Below are 20,462 nucleotides of genomic sequence, written 5' to 3'. Positions count from 1 at the left end.
AAAAGAGGCAGCAGCATGACTGACTTGTTCAGCTGCAACACACTTCAAACAATTTTAATCTGTTATGAAATCACACATTAAGGAAGGATAACTCTGCACGGTACACCTGCACTGAGCACCAGCTACGAAAGGCATTTTAAAACAAATTAAAACATGTTTATCTCAAGCAAATTACCTCTTGTTTGCAGCTAAGAACAAACACGTTCAGTTCACACGCAGGCACTAAATCATATGCTTGAGCCGTAAGATGATATAAAACACAAAAATATTATCATAAACATTACTTTGTTTTCAAATACCAATTTTCCTGTCACGCAAAGTAAGCAAAGTATTGTACTTCAGTCCTTAGACAGATTATGAATAGGAAGTACCTCTTGTGCACAGTCTATTTGCTTACCAGAGTTTACTACTTTAGAGGTAAGTGAAGGGTTTTCTCTTTTTTTCCAGGACCCCTGGAATCCAACTTTGACACGGACTCAAGCTGAGCAGAAGTGCTAAATTGTTCAGCAAGAATGTAGCTTACTATGCCATGGGCTGTACAATATACTTTCCCAGAAGTATGAGAAGCCAGCATAAAACAGGACTGGGGAGGACAGAGGAGATAGGCTCACAACATGTGCACACACCACTCTGCTTTTAAAATACAGGAGTACATTAAACATTGCTCTGTGCTCACCTGCTTTTCCATCTCTGGCAATGCTGCACTATTCATTTGTTCTTCTTTTTTTGATTTTAACAAACGATTGAGATCCTGAACAATATCTTTTGTTGTGAAATCTGCCTTCTTCCTGTCTGTAATCAGGATTCCTCCTCTCTGAATGACCTGTTGTTTATAAATACACAGTTATCAATTATTTTCAATATTCAGGGACAGATGTTAATTACATAGAAGCAAACACTGCAGAAATATTTATTCACTGCTAGACTGCGCTAGATTGCAGACAGAAGAACAATAGACAAGATTTTACCCTTAGAACAACTTTTGCTGATTAAAATACAAATGAGTCAACAAACAAATAATATATTTCATATGCATAAATCAAAACTTCAAGTTAACATATGGCTCCTCCATTTTTCCATAAATCATGAAGTCTAGTTAATAAGCTAGAATACAGCTTTTTGGATAAAGTTTTGTCTAACTGTAAGCCACGATGGTTCCCTTACTTGTCGTAGTTTTCCCATCTCTCCTGCAGTCTCTCCTCCTGGTAGCACACACTCCTTCGGTCCTAGTTGAACCAGTAGAGCTTCAAGGTTTGAGAACTGATCGTTATCTGGAAACTCACAGACACTCAATTTTCTCAGTGTAGTGTCGACATACCCCACTCCTACTACTCTTTGTCCATCAGCAGTAGACAGCTTAACCCCCACAACCCCAATGGCTGTTGACATGTCATTGTTGGCAAAGAGAACTTCCTCAAACTGGGCAAGATTTCCTGGAGAACCCTATTCAGAGAAGAAATATACTTTTAAAGAGAGTGTATATACATACTTTTTTTTTCTTTAAAAAGGACAACAACTGATAAAACTAAGTATTCAACAGTCCATTAATATAAAACATACAGCTGTTCTATTTTTTTAACCATTAAAATTTTACATATCATCTACACAAAGTGAACTATTTCAGGTTTCCTTTATGTCCCAAACCACGGCAAAGACACAGAACAAGCTCTTCCAGCCTTAGAGCAGGAGAAAATACAGGGATATATAACAGACCACACAGTTTACCATCATACCATCAATGTCAGTCCCTGAAAATCCCCAAACTCCAAGCTGAGAGGCTCAGGAAAGAGTTATTGGATTTTTTTCTTTCATCTCACAATTATAAAGAAAGGTTGAAAATTGTACCTTATATGCTAAATACCAGTCATTTTCTTTGATAGATTTACTCCCTGCTTTGTTCTTGTAAACTTCAACTCTGTAATGACGAACCAAAAGCAGATCTCTCACAAAAGATTCAAAGTTCATTTTACTAAGCACGACACTCTCAAGCTTCTGAGTTCCTAAAAAAAAAAAAAAAGGGGGGGGGGGAATTATAAGATACCCAAATTTGTTCATAATGTTTATTTTCTGTAACAGAAATCCCCAAGAAACAGAGTTAACAGCCTCGGGAAGGGCATTATTCTGCTATCAATGGAGCAAGCATGTCAAACCCATAAAAACAACACAAAAGCACAACACTCAACTGATTAAGAATGAAGAAAGCATACACCATATCCAAATAAAAGCAATGTTCATGTTCAAATTTCATTATATCTAGATATACATTTATGTTCCTCTCACCCTCTCCTTCTCCATCTAGATATACATGTATATAAAAGGATACACTCCTCTTACCCTTTCCCTCTCCTGTTTTTCTAATTAACCTTTCACACATTTTAATCTAATGAGTGCTGGAAGCCAGATACAGGTTTTCCTTCCGGATAACATCTTTTCTTTCCTGGCTAAGCCACTTCTGTTGACAGAACAGACTGTCACTCTAGTCGCACTCAGAAGATGGCAAGACACACATGCCAAGACATTTCCCTTTTATCACAATATATACTGTAAAAACATCATATTCTCAAGAGAGTTAAGTTTTAATGTAAAATTTTAAACTTAGAAAGTGCCTAACTGACAAACTTCTGGCATCTGTTCCTATAAGGGTGCAGGCAGATGATACAGCTAAACAAATTTAATTCCGTACAGCTGCCAAAAAGAGCAATACCACTTCTACCTCCCCAGCCACCTCTGGCACCGGCCTACTCACAGAGTAAGATAATTCCACTACTAAACAAACTGGGGTTTCGGGTGGGTATATTAAGTTTTCTGCCAGATCTGCATGTGGAATTAACTCAGACTGGTATCAGATACATAAGAGCTAGATGACATACAAAGCAAGCACAAGCAATAGATAGGGATTATCACATCCCTCTTTTCAGCAGCACACCTTCATCACATTTGAGGTGCTTCCTCCCTTTAGGTGAAAGATGTTAAACAGCAAATTTCCACACACATAAGAACTTGTGGGTCTACTTTAAATAGAATGTTTTTCATTTTCTTTCTTCTTTCCTCAAATTTCTACTAAGACTTATGTTGGAAGCAGGTAAAAACCTAATTATTTCCACATAATTAGGTTCTCTTTCCCAGTACAGAACTGTCCAACAAATGACAATTTTTCTTTTTTTTCCAGCCGAGACTACATAATACGCTAGCAGGGGGTGGGCAGACAGCTAAAGCTGATTTGTGCTTTGGAATCATCCCGAAAGCAAAAATGTAGTTCCATGCTGACTTTTAGCTGGATATGCTCGATAAGGCTATGGTTTGCAGTGTTTTAAAACTGGAACTGATAGTCACATGCTTACATCTGTGAAATGATCACTTTTAAATGGAATATAAAAATAATACTGATAGATGTGTTTCTAATCTGAAAGATATATCAAATTCTACACTCAAAACTATCAAGCGCTACAACTCTTCCACAAGTTTTGTTTTTTCTTTTGTGTCTCAGAGAGGGTGTTTTGAGGGGTTTTGTTTGGTGGGTTTGGTTGTTTTGGGTTTTTACATATTAGCTCATCACTTGCAATAGAAAGTGAAAAGCATGAGAGAATGCCATTCTCTTCTTCATGCCAGTACACCCAAAAAAAAAAAAAATCATTCATAAGAAACAGATTCCAATCAAGTTTATTTTGCAAAGCATGAGCCAATAACTTTGCAATATTATGTTCTTCAAGATTAAGGATAATACTAAGGTTTGCCTCTTCTGACAAGATAATTTATCGTAATGCTCTTACATCCGACATCTGCAAGCTCCATCGTCTCACACCAAGAGATAAATAAAAAGCAACAGGGGGTAGATGGAAGAGAAAATCTTATGCAACCCATAAATTAAGTTATTAACTTCTGCTGGCCATCATTAGCCAAGCGTTACATTTACATATCACCTGCACTGTAGAACTGTATGAGCCCAGGCCTCAGTTATCACAGATGATGTCACGCAATCATTTTCACAAACAGAAATCTACCAATGCTCTGGAAAGAAGTGTTACTAACTGCTGTTAGCCCATGCAACACGTTGTGTTCAACTGACTACCCACATCTGACAGTCCTGCAGTACGAGCCTACACGAAGAGAAGTAATACTCGGATCCACGCTTTCCGCTGTAGATCCCTTCCCTCGGCTCGCACACCCACATCTGTCACACACATCCTACTCAGAATGGCTACTAATGATCATCTCAGAGCTGCGAGAGGCTGAAGGAGACAGACTTGCTATCAGTTACACGAGTGAAAGCACGTACTGAAATCCAGAGACCCCCCGACATGCCCCTTCCCGCGCTGAGCAGGGAAGAGCAGCAAGGACCGCCGCCCTCACTCGGCAACACCCGGGGTGCTGCAGGCTTCGGCAGCCCCGTGCCCGGCAGTAGCTCTACAGAGACCCAAAGCGGGAAGAAGCCAGCAGCGCCTCATGCTCTCTCGCCCTGGCAAGGTCCCTGCCTTTGAAAAATGACGTCGAGGAGAACCGAAGCCCAAGGCAGCCACGAAATACCAGGACTGAAAGTGAAAACACGCAGCGTCCCGACCCGCGTGACACCCCGGCGGCCCTGCCCTTGAGAACACGCCACTGCTGCACCGGCTGCCAGGGGCAGCTACTGGCACCGGCACCCACCGCCGCCTCGCCGCGGGCGGCCCTCCCGCTCCCTCCTCACCCCGCTCCCTCCTCCCCCCGCTCCCCTCCGGCCATCCCAGGCCGGGCGCCCGCCCCTCCGCAAGCAAGGCCCGGGGCGGACGAGTCCAACCCGCCGCCCGCCTTGACACCGCTGGCTCCCCGCCGCCCTTCGGGCCCTCGGGCCGGGCCTCCCCCGCCGCACCCACCCGGTGCCCCCGCCAGCTGGCGGATGACGGCGCGGGTACGGAAGAGCTCGCAGGCGGCCAGCCGCGCGTCGGCACCGTGCGCCGTGTAGTAGTCGCCGCGCTCGAAGAAGCGCACGGTGGTGTCGGGCTTCTCGGGCAGCGAGAGCACGGCGCGCACGAAGCCCGCCTCGGCCCCCGCGCCCTCCGGCCACACCGCCTCCCGCGGCGGCTCCACCGCCATGCTGCCGCCTCCCGCCAACGGCCACCACGCGCGCCCCTAGCCGCCCGCAGCGCACGCGCGCAAGCGACGGCACCCAATCGCTGCGGGGCCTGAGCGATGCGTCACCACCGCCCCGCCCCTATACGGCGCCCGGGCGCGCCATGGCACCTGCGTCGCGGGAGCGGGGGAGGAGTGGGCCTTCCCGGGCGCCGTACGCTGCCATGGGAACGCCGGGGCGGTGAGGGCCGCCGCCCGCAGGTTGCCTGCCGTCGGGCCCCCGCGGGGCTAGCTGCTCCCTCTCGGTGGTCGGCGGTGAAGGCCGGAGGCGGAGTGCCAGTGCTCAGGCTGCCCTAATCTCAGCGGTGACACCCGTGCGGTGATAGTTGTGTGTTTGCGTACAACCTCGTGTCAAAGCTGAAGTATGCAGGCCTCAACGGTCATCAAAGGCCTTCCCTTTGGAAGGGAGCCCCAGGCAGCCCGTGCTGAGGAGGTCACTCCGCTTACTCCACGATGAGGAGAGTGACCTGCGGCCCAGGAGTGTGGAGCCCCTCAGGGCTCAGCGTGCAGAGGAGCTTCAAGGGCGGCCAGAAGGCAAATGGTGTAACAGCCTGAGTACAGGGCTGTCGCCTTGCTCAGACTGCCAGGAGGCAGGTGACTGTGAGGGAGTTCCTCTGCTTACAGGGGGAATGGTGTCCGGTGACCCCTTGTGCCCCCTCGGGCACAAAGCAACTCTCACCCTCCTTATGGGGTGGGGGTAGGGGTAGTCACTCCTCCCAGGCAGCACAAGGAGCAACATGGCAAATGGCCAGAAAAATGAAGACCTGGCCCCCCTTTACACACAGGTCACCCAGCCCAGGGACAGAAAGGGCACTGACTGCCCTGTGGTGCTGGGAGGGATCCTGAGTGCTGGCTACAGGGTGGTCCCCATGCCCAGAGTGCTTCTGGGTTTTGATGTTTTGTCATCTTTTCCTTGCACTGTCTCAAGTATTTTTGGGGGTTTTTTTTGTTTTTTGTTTTTCCTTCTGTAGCCAAAAAGATAGGCCTATAACAAAGGCCTGCTTGTATGTGAGGAGAAACTATTCATTGTTACTTTAGGTAGAAGGCTAATGATTCTTAGAATGAGCATCTGCTACACATCATGAGAAAAAGGAGGAGCTACAAGGCACTTCAAGGCCCTTATGTACATAGTTTTCAGAAAGGGAGCACATTAATTGCCTCCAGCAACATCCTTATCTTTCTGAGGCGTATAGCAAACAATTACCAACACCGAAATATTGAGAAACGAGGGGAAAGGTAATTTGGGCCAGGGTCCCCACGACCACCGACCCATAAGCCCCCTACCCAAATCATACCACCTACTCAAAAGACAGAGGCGGAGAAAGGAACTGAGCATGCGTTCTAGTTTGCATACTAGGTGAAGAAATATGAACCAATTATTGTGACGGGGAGTGTACCACTTTGTAATCTTTGTGTATAAATATGACAAGAGAACCAGCGTTAGGTGTGCCTGATTAGAGGAACTATCCTCCTGACACCCAGCGCTGCAATAAAGGAAATGCCTGCTTCTTAATGCTAACTTGGTGTTAAGGAGTTTTGTTTTATTCCTGAATTTCGGTGACACTTCTGCTGCAAAGACATAAGGGTATAAAAACAGTGTAGCTGACAATTTCTCATTTAGTGATTATTGTTTAAGAATAATGGGAAGTCCTAGGTTTCATCAGCTAAATCAAGTCTTGGAAACTTGTTTTGCACCACTTTCCTTTTTTCCGGTCAGTTCTAAATCACGATTCTTGTACCCCAATTCAGCTGCCTGCACCCTATCACCTACAGACAAAACACATCTTAAATTTTATATGCCTTAGCATTTCTTGCACAAATGCTTATCCCTTCTTCTGGTTTGTGTTCCCTGCTGCTTCAGAACGTTGTCTTGTCTGTGTCCCATGCTTTCTCTCTCCTTTCTACCATATGTTACCTTTCCTCCGGACCTGCCCCTGGTCCCAGCTATGGAACACTTTTGAGACCTTTTTTCCTAGATTTCTCACCTGACTTCTCTCTTCTTTCCACTCCATCAATCAACGTGCTCATCCTTAATATTTCTTGGTGTCAACAGCTGCTTTCCAAAAGGCCCTTGGAGGCCCACATAAGGACTACTTCAGGTTTTCACACTATACTATCCACTGGGACCACCCTGATGCCTCAGTCTGAAGGTGTTGCTGCGTGCTGGCTGTCCCTCCACAGGGAACTCGTTGGTGTCCCCACCTCTGCCCCGTTCCTGCCCAGTGTCACCCCAGGCTGCCTGTCCCCTCTGGGACACCTCAGCCTTCCCCACCCAAACCCCGGTCCTGTACCCCTGAGGTAACACAGCTTTTCCAGAAAAGGTCTTCAAAGCCCTTTTGCAAATGCACTCGCTGACAGACCACAGGCGGTTCTTGAGAAGAGAAAGCCCAATTTGCCTTCATTTGACTTAGGAAAGAAGAAGCAAAACATAAGGTCACTAGAGCCTTGACAGCTTTGTACTTGCCAAAAATCATCCTCTTATCTCCATAACAGTTGTAAAAATGACATTGCTCTGACACGGCAGTTGGATTTATTTTTAGTAAGAATAAGTGCACTTTTGCTAACCTTATTTTCAGAAGTGGCAAAGCTATCTGGTCTGATACTTCCCTCCACCAAAAGTGTTTGCTTAAAGCAGTACTTACATTGGAAAATTAATCCTAAATAATTGTCATTTAACAAATCCATAACCTTCTGAAGGCACTCATAGTGTCAGGTAACCTTGCCAAGAGGTGGTAATACCAGGTCAGACCAAAACATACATTATGAATAGCTGGGAGTGCTTGTCTTTGCAGGTACTGACGGCTACAGGTAAGGCAGAAGATAGGACAAGAAGGAAAAAAGTGCCCTGTACAAACAGCTGGAGAGGAGGTGGGCTCCAGGGACCTCATTACCACCTTCAAAATAGATAAAATAAGGTCTGCTAAGCTGTTAATTGTTGTGTGTTGCAGTGCTTCCTTCTCCCTGCTCTGGGCTGGTTACACCTCTTCATTCAGCAGTTTGCTCAAGGCAGCTCTGCTGAGCTGCAGGCTCCCATTTACAGAAAGCCACCACCTAAACCTGTCGCTAATGCTCTTAGAGTGGTGACCACAATGAAAAACATTAATGTTGTGACACCTCTTGCACAAAATGTCACCAGATTGATCACCTTTGTCTGAGCTTTGCCATTTTCTTTGCCCCATCTGTTCTTCCAGGGCTGATCCACAAAGGTCTAACCCTGAATGGGGACCATCTCCTTGTTGCCAGGCTTGGTTGCTTCACTGCGCTGTTGCTAACAGAGAGCTTCCTCCTTTCTCCCTTGTGCATGCCAGGAGTGACTGGAATGAGAAGATGGCTGTAATTGCTACACACATGGCAGATGGGAAATGGACTACTAGACCTTAATTAATTTGGTTGCCTTCTTATGCATAACTAGCATACACAGTGTGTTGGGTTTGCGTGGCAAGGTTTTGGTAGCGGGGGGGCTACAGGGGTGGCTTCTGTGAGAAGCTGCTAGAAGCTTCCCCTGTGTCTGACAGAGCCAATGCCAGCAGGCTCCAAGACAGACTCGTCGCTGGCCAAGGCCAAGCCAATCAGCGCCTCTGTGATAACATATTTAAGAAGGAAAAAAAAGTTAGAGAGAGATTTTGCAGCAGGAGAGAGGAGTGAGAAGATGTAAGAAACTCTGCACCACCAAGGTCAGTGCAGAAGGAGGGGGAGGAGGTGCTCCAGGTGCCGGAGCAGAGATCCCCCTGCAGCCCGTGGTGAAGACCATGGTGAAGCAGGCTGTCCCCCTGCAGCCCATGGAGGGAGGATGAGGGGGTGTAGAGATTCCACCTGCAGCCCCTGGAGGACCCCACGCCGGAGCAGGTGGAGACACCTGAAGGAGGCTGTGGCCCGTGGATAGCCCACGCTGGAGCAAGCTCCTGGCAGGACCTGTGGCCCCATGGAGAGAGGAGCCCACGCCAGAGCAGGTTTGCTGGCAGGACTTGTGACCCCGTGGGGGACCCCACGCTGGAGCAGTTTGCTCCTGAAGGTCTGCACCCCATGGAAGAGACCCATGCTGGAGCAGTTCGTGAAGGACTGTAGCCCGTGGAAGAGATTCACGTTGGAGAAGTTTGTGAAGGACTGTCTCCCGTGAGAGGGACTCCATGCTGGAGCAGGGGAACGATGAGAGGAGTCCTCCCCCTGAGGATGAAGAAGCGGCAGAAACAACGTGTGATGAACTGACTGTAACCCCCACTCCCCGTCCCCCTGTGCCGCTGAGGGGGGAGGAGGTTGAAGCCGGGAGTGAAGTTGAGCCCAGGAAGATGGGAGGGGTGGGGGGAGGTGTTTTAAGATTTGATTTTATTTCTCATTCCTCTACTCTTTTTTGCTTAGTAATAATTAGATGAATTCCCTCTCTAAGTTCAGTCTGTTTTGCTCGTGACAATAATTAGTGAGTGATCTCTCCCTGTCCTTATCTCGACCCATAAGCTTTTCGTTGTACTTTTTCTCCCCTGTCTAGTGAAGGAGGGGAGTGATAGAGTGGCTCTGGTGGGCACCTGGCCCCCAGCCAGGGTCAACCCACCACACAGAGAAGTTGCAATGGCTTTTCAGTTAGGAAAAATCTGTGTCCTTTAGCCGCTCTACAAAAAAAAAACCCCAAACCTCTTTCACGAAATTTTAATTAATATTAAAGTGTGATCAGTGGCAGCTCTAATGGTTTTGGGGTATGCCACCAGAAAATGTTGCCTTAGACTGGTGTGTATATGTATGTATAACGCAGCAGAGACTTTGATAATATTAACAAGAATATTTAGTTAATGTAAGTTTGAAACTGAAAATGTGGCTGTTGCCCTGTAAAGGACCTTTAAACTTTCTTGTATGTACTTTTTTCAGCTCAGATTAGTTTGGCAGAGCCATGCTCTCTACTTTGCAGGCAGCCGAGCACACAAGGATTCTGCAGCCCATTTAGGGGTTAGCAGAGAAAAAAACCCCACTTCTTACCTGTATCAAGTTTTTACATGCTATAACCTAATGTTACACACCACCTCCTTTTTATCTACCACCCTCTCCCTTGCATACATTTGCCCTTATGTGTCACTGCTAAGACAAGGAGGACAAAGATTTTAGCCAACTTCCTAAAACTCTGCAGGGATGGGCCCAACTATCCCCAACAGAGGAGCCACCCCTGCAGCGTGCCCAACAGCCCGTACGCCCAGCAATGGACCTTCATCATTAATGAGACTGTAGCCTTTTCTAGAAGTTGCTAGAATTCAGTAACGAGCGGTCATAAAGTTGGGGCAGCAGAGCTGCTAGGATTTTTAGTTTCCTAGAATATTTTTCAAGCTATTTCAAGCAGTCTGTAATCCAAAGTCACCATATATTATGGCAATCAAAGTCCAGCAGGTGAGGATATAAATAAACATGGTTCGCAAACAATGTTATTTCTCTTACCAGACTTACTATGATTGTTCAGGAGTGTAATGAGCGTGCCAGTGTCAACAGACCCTACGTACCCAACGCTCCGACCTTTCATTTTGTAGCTGTGGAAACTACACTTAGTTTTTTGGAAGAAAGTTTTATAGGCTTTATTGGTCATACTTTCTTAAATATGCTATTTCCATATTCTCTTCTAAAAAGTCTTTCATTGTCTTTACATAAACATTTATATAATTTCACTCAGCAGTAATAACTTAATACATATGCTAGTGTAATAATTCACAAGGAAGTAATAGATTTGCACTTGCCTGCACAAACACCATTTTCCCATGTTGTACATAGGCACTAAGATAAATATTACTAGGCTTTCTTGTACAGTTTGTGTCCATCCCTCTCTGTAAAAAAGATCTCATTTATTCAGTCTCAAATTATTAAATAAATCTTCAGTCTACCCTTCATATCCTTTATCACAATTGACACTGTATTAAGAGAGGAACATGGTATCACAACTTTGTGTAGAACTTTAGATTTTTAAAAAAATGCCCCTTCATGGAATGAAATTAATGAATTAGGCAGATGGAAGCATTAAAATATTTACCTTGTAAAAAAATCATGCAGTGACTAATACTCTTTTATTAAGCTTGTTGGTTTGTTTCTTTTACAGGAAACTTGGGTTTTTTACTTTGCTGAATACTTTCGAAGTATTAAAATAGAGAACACTTAGTATTTTGCTCTTTAATACCATATTATTTTTCAATAGCAATTATTTTTGCCAGCAGTTCAAAACTGCTCTATATATGAAGAGAAACATCACATGCATATATGGAGACTCAACACTATCTGAGAGAACTTTTTTAATTATTTCAGCATATTAGTCTCTTCTAGTGATAAAGAGCTTTAAAACACAATAAAGATGCAGGATGCCAATACACTAGTTTCTCAACTCTTGCCCCCTCATCCTTTTCCATTTCCCTCTAAATACACACTTTTATGCAGCTGGACTGTTGCACAAATGCAGTATTTAATATACAGAACAGAACAAAACCCAATATAAAGGTCAATAAGACTAATTAGAAAAGGGAACTAGGGAAAAACCTATTACTGACCACCATTGTGAGAGCTGAGCAGCATCATGTTTGTACTGTAGTAACAGTTTAGAAACAGATATAGTACAATCCCTTCAGTGGTGGATTTAGTTAAACTGTATTCTATTTTTTTAATTAATTTCTATAAACTTTGTGGTTTTCTAAGCGCTTGGCTAGTTTCAGTCAAATTTGACAAGGAAGAAGAATGCATTAGACACACTAAGCTTGTGCAAGTGAAAAATGAAAATTTCCATTAGATTAAAAAAAATTGAAAAGGCTGTAAACACCTTCCTCTACTGTGGGAAACATAGTGAGAAAATGATTTTCAAACAAACCGGCTGGGACAAGGTCCAGGCCACACAGGAGACACATACCAGCCAGTCAAGTCAGCACATGTGTAGCTCCAGCCCAGCCACAGCACATGACATCTCTTTGCATCCCACAGGCCAAAAATAAGGTACAAAATGGGGACAGGGAAGGTAGAAAGAGGAGGAGGAAAGGAAACAATAGCATTATTATCTTGGGCAGAAGAAAGGACTGGCAAGAATACCATATTGCAGACATACAAGAAAGTATATAGAGTGTGACAAATTGGGGAAGACAATAATACACGCAACTCGGCAAAAGACAAGTGTACTGAAAACTAGGCTTCATTTGTTTAGCAGCTTACAGAATTGTATGAAATTCAGCATACCTCAGCAGACTGCCTGCATACCTGCGGAGGAAGGGAGTGGCACATACTGGCAGAGGGAGAGACAGCCCTACAGAAGTTGTCACTGACAAAGCTGCCTGAAAAGGCTGCGCAGCACTCCGCTGGATTCCCTACTTCAGGATTTTTGTGCTTAGCAGGAGCAACTTGACACAGCCAATTGATGCACATGTCTCCACGTCCCAAAACATACTGGAAACTCAAGAGAAATTTAGTCCAGCTTGGGAGCTGCAGCAGCTTGGCGCACACACCTGAGGTCACAGCACTAGATGTTGAAGACCCAAGGGAATGGTTGCTGCCTGCATTTCAACATCCAACAAAGTAACACATTATGTCAGCCACCACCTTGTTCAAAGGCAGAAGGGATACGGGTGACCTGTGCAATCAGAAGTACGTTCAATGCAGTCCAGTGATTTCCCTGTTGTATTTAGCAGGTGCACAAAAGCTCTTTAATTCACATTTAATTTTATGAACACAGTAAGTAGAATATCCTCTCAGTAGTTTATCCTACTTTTCCTGTTTTAGGGAGGGGGGGTCAAAACAAACACCACATTAGTAATAAGATTCGTCATTCAGTTCCTTATCTTGTATCTCATTATTTCTTTGGCAACAGGAGTTACAGCATTTCCTTTATAAATGGGAGATGCTGGACAGACTATACACCTTTACTGGCTAGCCAATATACATTACATGGATTACTGACTGCCAAAGCAAGCTCTTTTATCCAAAGCTCAGAGGAAGATAGCCTGTGTAAGTTTGGTCAGCTTCCATGACAGTAAACTCGTAACAGCAGAAACAATTCTAGCTGTGCAACAAGTTTGCAATGGAGAGCTATGCAAATCATGGTAATGGCGTAATAGCTCTTCCCCAGCTCCACTGTCAGATGCCAAGTCTACCCACCCCCAACCCTACACCAGAGATGTTCTAGATTAGAGGCTTATTATAAATACTCACATAGCATTTGAAAGAGCAGTCTATGCATTCCTGAAATTGCTACATTCACAGCATGTTTATTTTTTATACAAACAATCTGTATTTTATAATTTTCCTCCTGTTGCATATTAAGAGTGGAAAATAAAATAAAGCATACTTCTCACAGCTTTGCATACTTCTCACAGCTTTAAGAAAAAAATATCATGGTATCCAGATATTAGATAGCTAATACAAATGTTGATAATTAGAGTTTTAGAATCTTTTCACCTGCACTGAGGGTGCTTGCTTGCTTTAAGGCACTATTAAGCTGCTGAATTTTTTAGCAGGTTATCATCATTTCAACATGGAATAATTAGAAGCCTGTTTCAAAGTTTTATTAATTCAAGTAATAAAAAAGTTACAGCAACTTCAACTATGTACAAACAGCCATAAAAACGTAAAAATGTCTTCAGTTATACATGAGAGTCTCATTGCAACATGGCTACAAAAATCATTATTTTCAATAAACTTCTCACAAGGGTAAAATAACCATTTAAGCATGTATGCTTCAAAACCCTAGTAACAGCAGTTGTCAACTTATTTCATCATCATAAAAAAACATAAAATCAGGGAGCAATAGACAGACTTCTCTAAGATGGGGCATTTAACTCAGCAAATAGTAAAAGTAGTAGCACAGTTTTACCAGTTTGGCTGTTAGTTTTAACAATCATTAAGTGAGCACAGTTGCCTCCCTTTCAGAAGCAATCTTTTAAGAGTGAAGATCCATGCCTCTAATGTTTCTGCTGTTGTCTTGTTTGAATCTTACTCTGTCTTCAGTTGATTTGGTTATGCGTTCAGTCCTCTATGCATTTCATTCATTTCCTTTATCTGGAGAGGAGGCAGAGGGAGATCAACATTTGTGCTATTTCTCAACACAAGACCTAAGAAGTCACTGGGACTTAACAACCCAGATTTTCATTAGCAAAGAGATTTGATGTAACACTAACAGAATCAAACATGCCAAGACCACTGTAGCACTTCAGCTTTTTTTTATTATTATTTTTAAAAAAACCCACACCACTCTTTAGGGTGTGTGCAGGGAACAGACTACTATTTAGCCACATCCTTTGGATTCCTTTACAAAAGGCTCTACACTTGGGGTGAAGCATCATGAACTAGTACCATTTGTTACTATTCCACTGGAAAATAGCTCTTCAATAGAAGCTGCAAGCTCCATACAAATACTTCAAGTAAAGGTCTTTCATGACAGAACAAGACTATCAGCATTTCCTGTGGATTGTATAGCCCTTGCTATAGATATGTAAAAATGGTACTTGCTGTCAGCACCACCTCCCACCCCTGGGAAATGCAGGGAATCACCAGGTGCCTTTGAACCTAGCACAGAATGCACATGGTGAACTAGGTAGAGATGAAACTAGTTACAGAATTTGAATACTTTCAGTCTCCTTGAACATATCTGAAGCACGCAAAGCAACTCTTAACCTACGGCAAACTTAGGAGTTTCTGGATTCTGGCCAACCTCCTCCCCACACATATACCATAAACAGAAATTAATTACCTCTGCTTTCACGTACTTCCCTTTCCTCCTCCTTGTGAGGACCTGTAAAAGAAGGACAGAATAATTGTGAAGTTTTATTTTAAGTCTTGACTTACTTTCATTTTCCACACCCTTCAGTCATAACCTGAAACAGTGATGGTAAGTCCATCACCTCGTTCCCACCTCCAAGTCTCAAAAAAGCAGCCAGTTTACAGAGGATTTCTATCAAGTCCAGTTACCCTGGTATGTTGTCATTTCCCAAATGCCACTGTTACTCGTTCTGCTTGGCAGCTTCACTAGAACTTACCAGAACCACAATTCCAGCAACTATTGCTACTATTACTACTACAATGACAGCAATGAGGCCAGCTGTCAGAGACTTCATGGAAAACTCCGGTGCTATTTCATCAACATAGTAGACCACAGTCTTCTCAAAATGCAGTTCTTCATTATCAATACTGATGTTTAGTCCATTATTATTATGAAAGATGGAGTCGCCTTTTACCTAAGAACAGATAGGGAAAAAAAAGAGGCTTGGTAGTTCACATTGCAATAGGCATCCATCTAGGCAGTGCAATAATTCATCTTGCTTTAGCCAGGACATAGTAAGACTACTGGATACAACACAATGTACACATCTAGTCTTTGGCAGACTTCACTCATGACACACTTACATCTTTTTCAAAGTAGTAGGCCACATCAGCTATATCCACATCTCCAGAAGATTTGTCTGAGGAATCTTGCTTCAAATCAATAGTAATGTAAGGTTTTTCATACTGCAAAAAACCCCAAACATAGTACGGTATTAAGAAGGGGCCAGTTTAAATCCAACCATCAAATACAACAGCAAAATACTGTGATCCAACTTGTGAACTCACATCCTGAATAAAGTTTCTGGTACTTGTTCACAAACCAACAACAATAAGATTCAAATTCCACTTTTTTAGTAAAGTAAAGTAAGAATTAATCTACAGACTGAGGAAAGCAACATGTAATTTCTCAGTATTTCAGTTCAGATACAGTATTTGCTAGCTGCTCAGTAAGTGACACTATTTTGAGAGCTTCTAATAAGACTCATGCTGCACTGCATTAGTCAAACAAGAGTTTTCAAAGTTACCCACAACAAAATAAAATTGATACTTTACTAAAAATGATGTGCCTCTTACCAGAACATTACTTATATAGCGTCCATCCAGCATATAACGACTGGTAATTGTTTCCTTGAAGAACCTGCAGAGATATTAAAACCATAGCTCTTAAAAACAGTACTATTTTACACATCTATTTTCAGAAGCCAGGAAGACTAGTATAATTGGGTTTTTTCCTGCAGTCTCTCTGTGGTGGGTTGACCCCACCCAGCAGCTAAACCCTACCCAGTCTCTTACTTCCCCCTAGCAGGATTGGGAAGGCAATCAGAAGGGTAAAAGCAAGAAAAAAAAAACCCTCATGGGTAAAGATAAGACAGTTTAGTAAGTGAAAGGGTTGGGTGGAGGAAATAAAAGCCTTAACGATGCAAAAGCAATCACTCACCACTAGCAGACCAATGCCCAGCCGATCTCCGAGCAAAGGCTACTCAGGAAAAACTTCCCCCCTCCCCAGTTTTATTGCTGAGCATGACACATGCAATACAGGATATCTCTTTGGTCAATTTGAGTCAGCTGTCTCTGCTGTGTCCCCTCTCAACTCCTTGCCTACCCCCAGCCTACTCACTATGTAAGCACTGATCATCAGCAGCTAAAACATCAGTGACTTACCAACACTGTTTTGGTCACCAGTCTGAAACACAGCACTGTATCAACTGCGACCAAGAAATTAACTCCATGCCAACCAAACCCAGTACACTCACATTATTAAGTTATACTAGAGCTCTGATAATTCCTAACACTGAAGATACACTTACTGAAAAAATACACACATTACTGTAGTGTTAGAGAAAAGAGTTTGAACAGTTTTGAGAGTTCAGGAAAGGAGCTAGAGAGTAGTAGCTTTTGTTCCAGTGTGTGTGTGTGAATCTAATAGCTACAAACACATTATTCTTGCTACATGGCCTCATGATAGAGAGAAGTAGGATTTTATTTTAGCCAAAAAATAGCTAAACTTGTTTTTCTCCTGCTGCTTCTACGCAGTCCCTCTGCCATCTTTGTCATTTACTTTTTGGGCAGTTTCAACTTATTGCCTTCTATTTCCTTCAGTATATTGACTTGATGAAAGAGGTAGTGATCAATTTTAAAATGGAAATGAATCTCTTAACTAGTTAATTTATTTCCAATAAAAATTAAAACAATTCTGTGATGATCACTTCTAAGATGTCTTACAAATGAGTTCACAGGTTTGACAATGCTTTTAAATGTTTTGCTGCTTAGAAGTATGCTACATATCTAGTAGTACATGCAGACATTGTCATGATATCTTACTGTCATCACTTACTTGTTCAAAGATTCAGTGGTCAGAGGAGCATTTCTCTCGGCATGTTTCATTTCAATGATGATCCACCTGAAGTAATAGAGAAGTAGAATGAATACTCTTCATGTATAACAATGCATACTAAAAATCTAAGCCCGGGGGAAAAAAACAAGCAGTGAGAGAAAAAACAAAGAAACTGCCCTCCAAAACCCTTCCACATCAGCTTGTTACTGAAGAGAAAAAAAAAAAAAAAGCAGTAAATGAGCATTTATTGCTCCGTCTTCATTCATCCTCAGCACATCATTCATACATACAAATCCTCTATAATGCAGAACCTAATACAGGAATGTTTTCATGTCACAGCACACCCTGTTGAAAGACTTACGTCGTTCTGACTAATCGATTGCACTTCAAGTCTGCATCATGTTTGTCAGTTCTCCTAACGCCAGCTGTATTCACACACCAACAGGTGGTTCCGTTGCACTGCTTTGCCTTGAAAACACCAGTATTTTCACACTCAGGATCATAAAGGCCGTCAGTGTTTTCAAATGCATCTTTTGGTTTCTCACGGCGACCTGATTTTGAGCCTGTCATTTCTGCTTTCATCAACAGGCACTTTGAAGTCACTAAAAATAATCAGAAAGTCATGTTACGCAGTATGTTCAAAACAGAGCTCTTAAGTCTGTAAAACTACAAGGTTACATCAGAAGCAACTAGATTTAAAGCCATTACAAGAAGAGTGGGTGCCTAACACATAGGTGGCACAGAAAGTCAACGCAATTGCAGTAAGTCAGCCTCTGAAGCCAAACACGTACGAAGTCCAGCCACCTTCACTTTCGTTCAGCCAGAAGATCATTTACAGCTTAGCTGAGCTCGAACCAGGAGTAAGGTCCTGGGGCAAAGCTCTTTCAACTCTAGATTTGTAGGAAAAGTCATGATACATACTTAGAAGGAAGCTAAAAATTAATCTTTGAGAAACCCTTGCCATCAGAGACAAAAAATTAAGGAGGATGGGGGAGCCTGCATCAGTATAAGCGTACGCACATCCACACAGAAGGCATCCCAAACGCTTATTGCCAGTCGATCTGGAAGACCAGGAAGCAGCTTTCCTTCCTCGCTACCATTATTTGCCGGGAACTCAATGCTCATTTTCACATATTCCCCGAATTTTAGTTGGCGCTTTTCCTTGCCGCCCTGAACCAGAGAGCACACCCAGGCCAAGCCACAACCGACACGCGTGCTTTACTCACAAGTGCCGCAGTTCACGGACACGCCGGAGCCCACCGAGTCGCACCAGCAGGAGCCATTGAGCGGCCTGCAGTTGGTGACACGCTTGTTCTTCTCGCAGATGCACGCTGGAAGATAAGCGCGGCTGTGAGCGCGGACGCCCCCGGGGAGGTAGCCGGGCACCCCAGGGCACCGTCACCCGCTGTTGCGCGGGCGGGGAGGAGACAAAGCTGGCCCTCACTGGACAGAGCCGACCAGGTGTAGGGCACCCGTACCTCACCGCTTACCACCTTACCACCCACCCTTCCCTAGAAAAGGGCGAGAACCTCCTTCACGACGCTCGGGCTCCCTGAGGACCCTTCCCCCAGGCTGCCGGGGTCCTCCGGCCGGGGACAAAGGGGCGCGGAAGCCAGGCATCCCTACCCCCTCCTCACCTTCCCGCCCGCGAGGAGGCCCCTCCCCGCTGGCCAGCGGCCCCTGCAGCGAGGGGGCGCCATTTTGTGGCGCCGGGCGGCGCAAGGTGCCCACCGGGGCGGCTCGGCGGGCGGCGGAGGAGCCGCAGGAGGGAATCACAGGGCGAGGGAGCCCGGTTGGGATGGGGAATACGGGACGGACAGGGGGGTGCGGGCACTTACAGCTCTGCTGAGCGCAGGCAGCGGCGCAGAACAGCAGCAGGAGTGCAGCCCCACAGAGTAGCTTCATGACTTTGACCGGCGGCGGGGCGCGGAGAGGCCGGAGAAAAGTCCTCTGAGGCGCGGGCAGAAGAGAGGGAGTAGTGCGTGCGCGGCGGCGAACCGATGTGAGCCGCCCGACAGGTTCCGCAGGTGGTGGTGGTGGCTGCACCGCGCCCTCCCGGCTCCGGTTACACCTGGGACGCGCAGCGGGTGGTGATGGCGGCGGCGACGGCAGCGGCGACTCCTCCTCCCGGCCCAGCCGGGCGCGGTGTTAAACTGCCGTCCCCTCCCCCCGCACCTGGGCGAAACTGGATGGGGCGGGGCAGGGCAGGTCCCCGCTCCCGGCCCGGCCCAACGAGAGCCTCTTCCGCAGGGCTGGGGAGGGAGGTAGCGGAGGTGCGGTCGGTCCCGGTAAAGGGGCTGTGAAACCACCCCGCCTCCGCTGGAGGGGCGGTAGGACGGGGCTATCGTAGAGAGGAGGGAGGGGGTGTCGTCGGGGAGCAGAGGGAAGGCTGTCCCCGCCGTCGAAGAGAAACTGTTAGTCATCGGGGGAAGCTCCGCGGCGTGTTTGCTTTACGGGGCGGGGAGGCCGCCGCACGGTGATACATGGGCCGGGGGAGCAAAGCCGGCATGTCTCCCAGCTTCGGGCTTCCCGCTCCCACCTGTGACCTTCAGAGAGCCGGGACCGCGGGAAGGCCTCCCCGGGGGTGGTCGGCCCCAAGGTCTCTGCCCTGGCCTTGCGGCCGCTGGGCCCTGCGTTTCCTCTCCCTCAGGAGAGAGGTGGGGGGGCGTTTTCTCTCCCCTCTGCGGGTGGGTGGCCGCGGATCACTCCCGCGGTCCGCCCTCAGCAAGCTGAGAGCCAGTAATAAATATTCACACTTTATAGTTAGTTTTGTTCACGTCCAGTGGTGCCCTTTGAACTATTCCATGAGGACTTAGCATTTAAAATAAATCCTGATAATCCCTCAGTTAAGAAAAATGAGAACACCTATCTGTATAGAATAAAATATTTCTTAAGGATCTTTCTGCTTTTTTTTTTTCTTTTTTGAAATACATGCTAGGTCACTCTACGTTAGGAGTGCTCTGAAAAGAGTTGCTTCTGGTGCTGCCGTATCCACACTTCCTTGTTCAGAAAAATGTAGTCTTCAGTGCTTTGTCTCTGGGCAGCAGAGCTTTGTGGGAACCTACAAAATGGTAGGTAGTGCCAGAGCCCTGTAAGGTTACCGAGGAGGAAACATAGGAAAGCCTGCTGCAGGTTTTAAAATGTCATTCCAAAGTGTAGAAGCAATGCCAAAAAAGAAGACAAAAGGTAGGTATGGTACACTGAAAATATTTTCTGAAGCTTTTTCTGAGTATTAATTCAGTTAAAAAAGATGTTAGTGTCCTAG

The 20,462-nt window shown here is 45.1% G+C and overlaps 2 protein-coding genes across 2 annotated transcripts in view; both read right to left on the bottom strand.

Annotated features, from left to right (window-relative positions):
- The window catches only part of MSH2 (mutS homolog 2), a 55,350-nt gene extending 50,188 nt beyond the window's left edge, over window positions 1–5,162 (bottom strand). Inside the window, exons 1-4 of the mRNA XM_075749432.1 lie at window positions 4,851–5,162; window positions 1,846–2,000; window positions 1,165–1,443; window positions 677–823 (exon numbers count right to left, since the gene is read on the bottom strand). Of these exons, the coding sequence (XP_075605547.1) occupies window positions 677–823; window positions 1,165–1,443; window positions 1,846–2,000; window positions 4,851–5,070 (801 nt within the window). The 5' untranslated portion in view covers window positions 5,071–5,162. The remainder of the gene's footprint in view (window positions 1–676; window positions 824–1,164; window positions 1,444–1,845; window positions 2,001–4,850) is intronic.
- Window positions 5,163–13,592: 8,430 nt separating this feature from the next.
- On the bottom strand, window positions 13,593–19,594 carry EPCAM (epithelial cell adhesion molecule). The gene is made up of 9 exons (XM_075749429.1): window positions 19,036–19,594; window positions 18,424–18,528; window positions 17,559–17,799; window positions 17,198–17,263; window positions 15,937–16,000; window positions 15,445–15,546; window positions 15,078–15,275; window positions 14,792–14,833; window positions 13,593–14,100 (listed from the first exon to the last, which is right to left on the bottom strand). Exons 1-9 carry the CDS (start codon window positions 19,100–19,102, stop codon window positions 14,059–14,061), a joined length of 927 nt encoding a protein of 308 aa, XP_075605544.1. The 5' UTR covers window positions 19,103–19,594; the 3' UTR covers window positions 13,593–14,058.
- Window positions 19,595–20,462: the final 868 nt, after the last annotated feature.

Source organism: Balearica regulorum, chromosome 3 (assembly GCF_011004875.1).
Source record: "Balearica regulorum gibbericeps isolate bBalReg1 chromosome 3, bBalReg1.pri, whole genome shotgun sequence".
Lineage (NCBI taxonomy): Eukaryota > Metazoa > Chordata > Aves > Gruiformes > Gruidae > Balearica > Balearica regulorum.
Note: the sequence above shows the minus strand (reverse complement) of the source record. Positions and strands in the feature narration are given on the sequence as shown.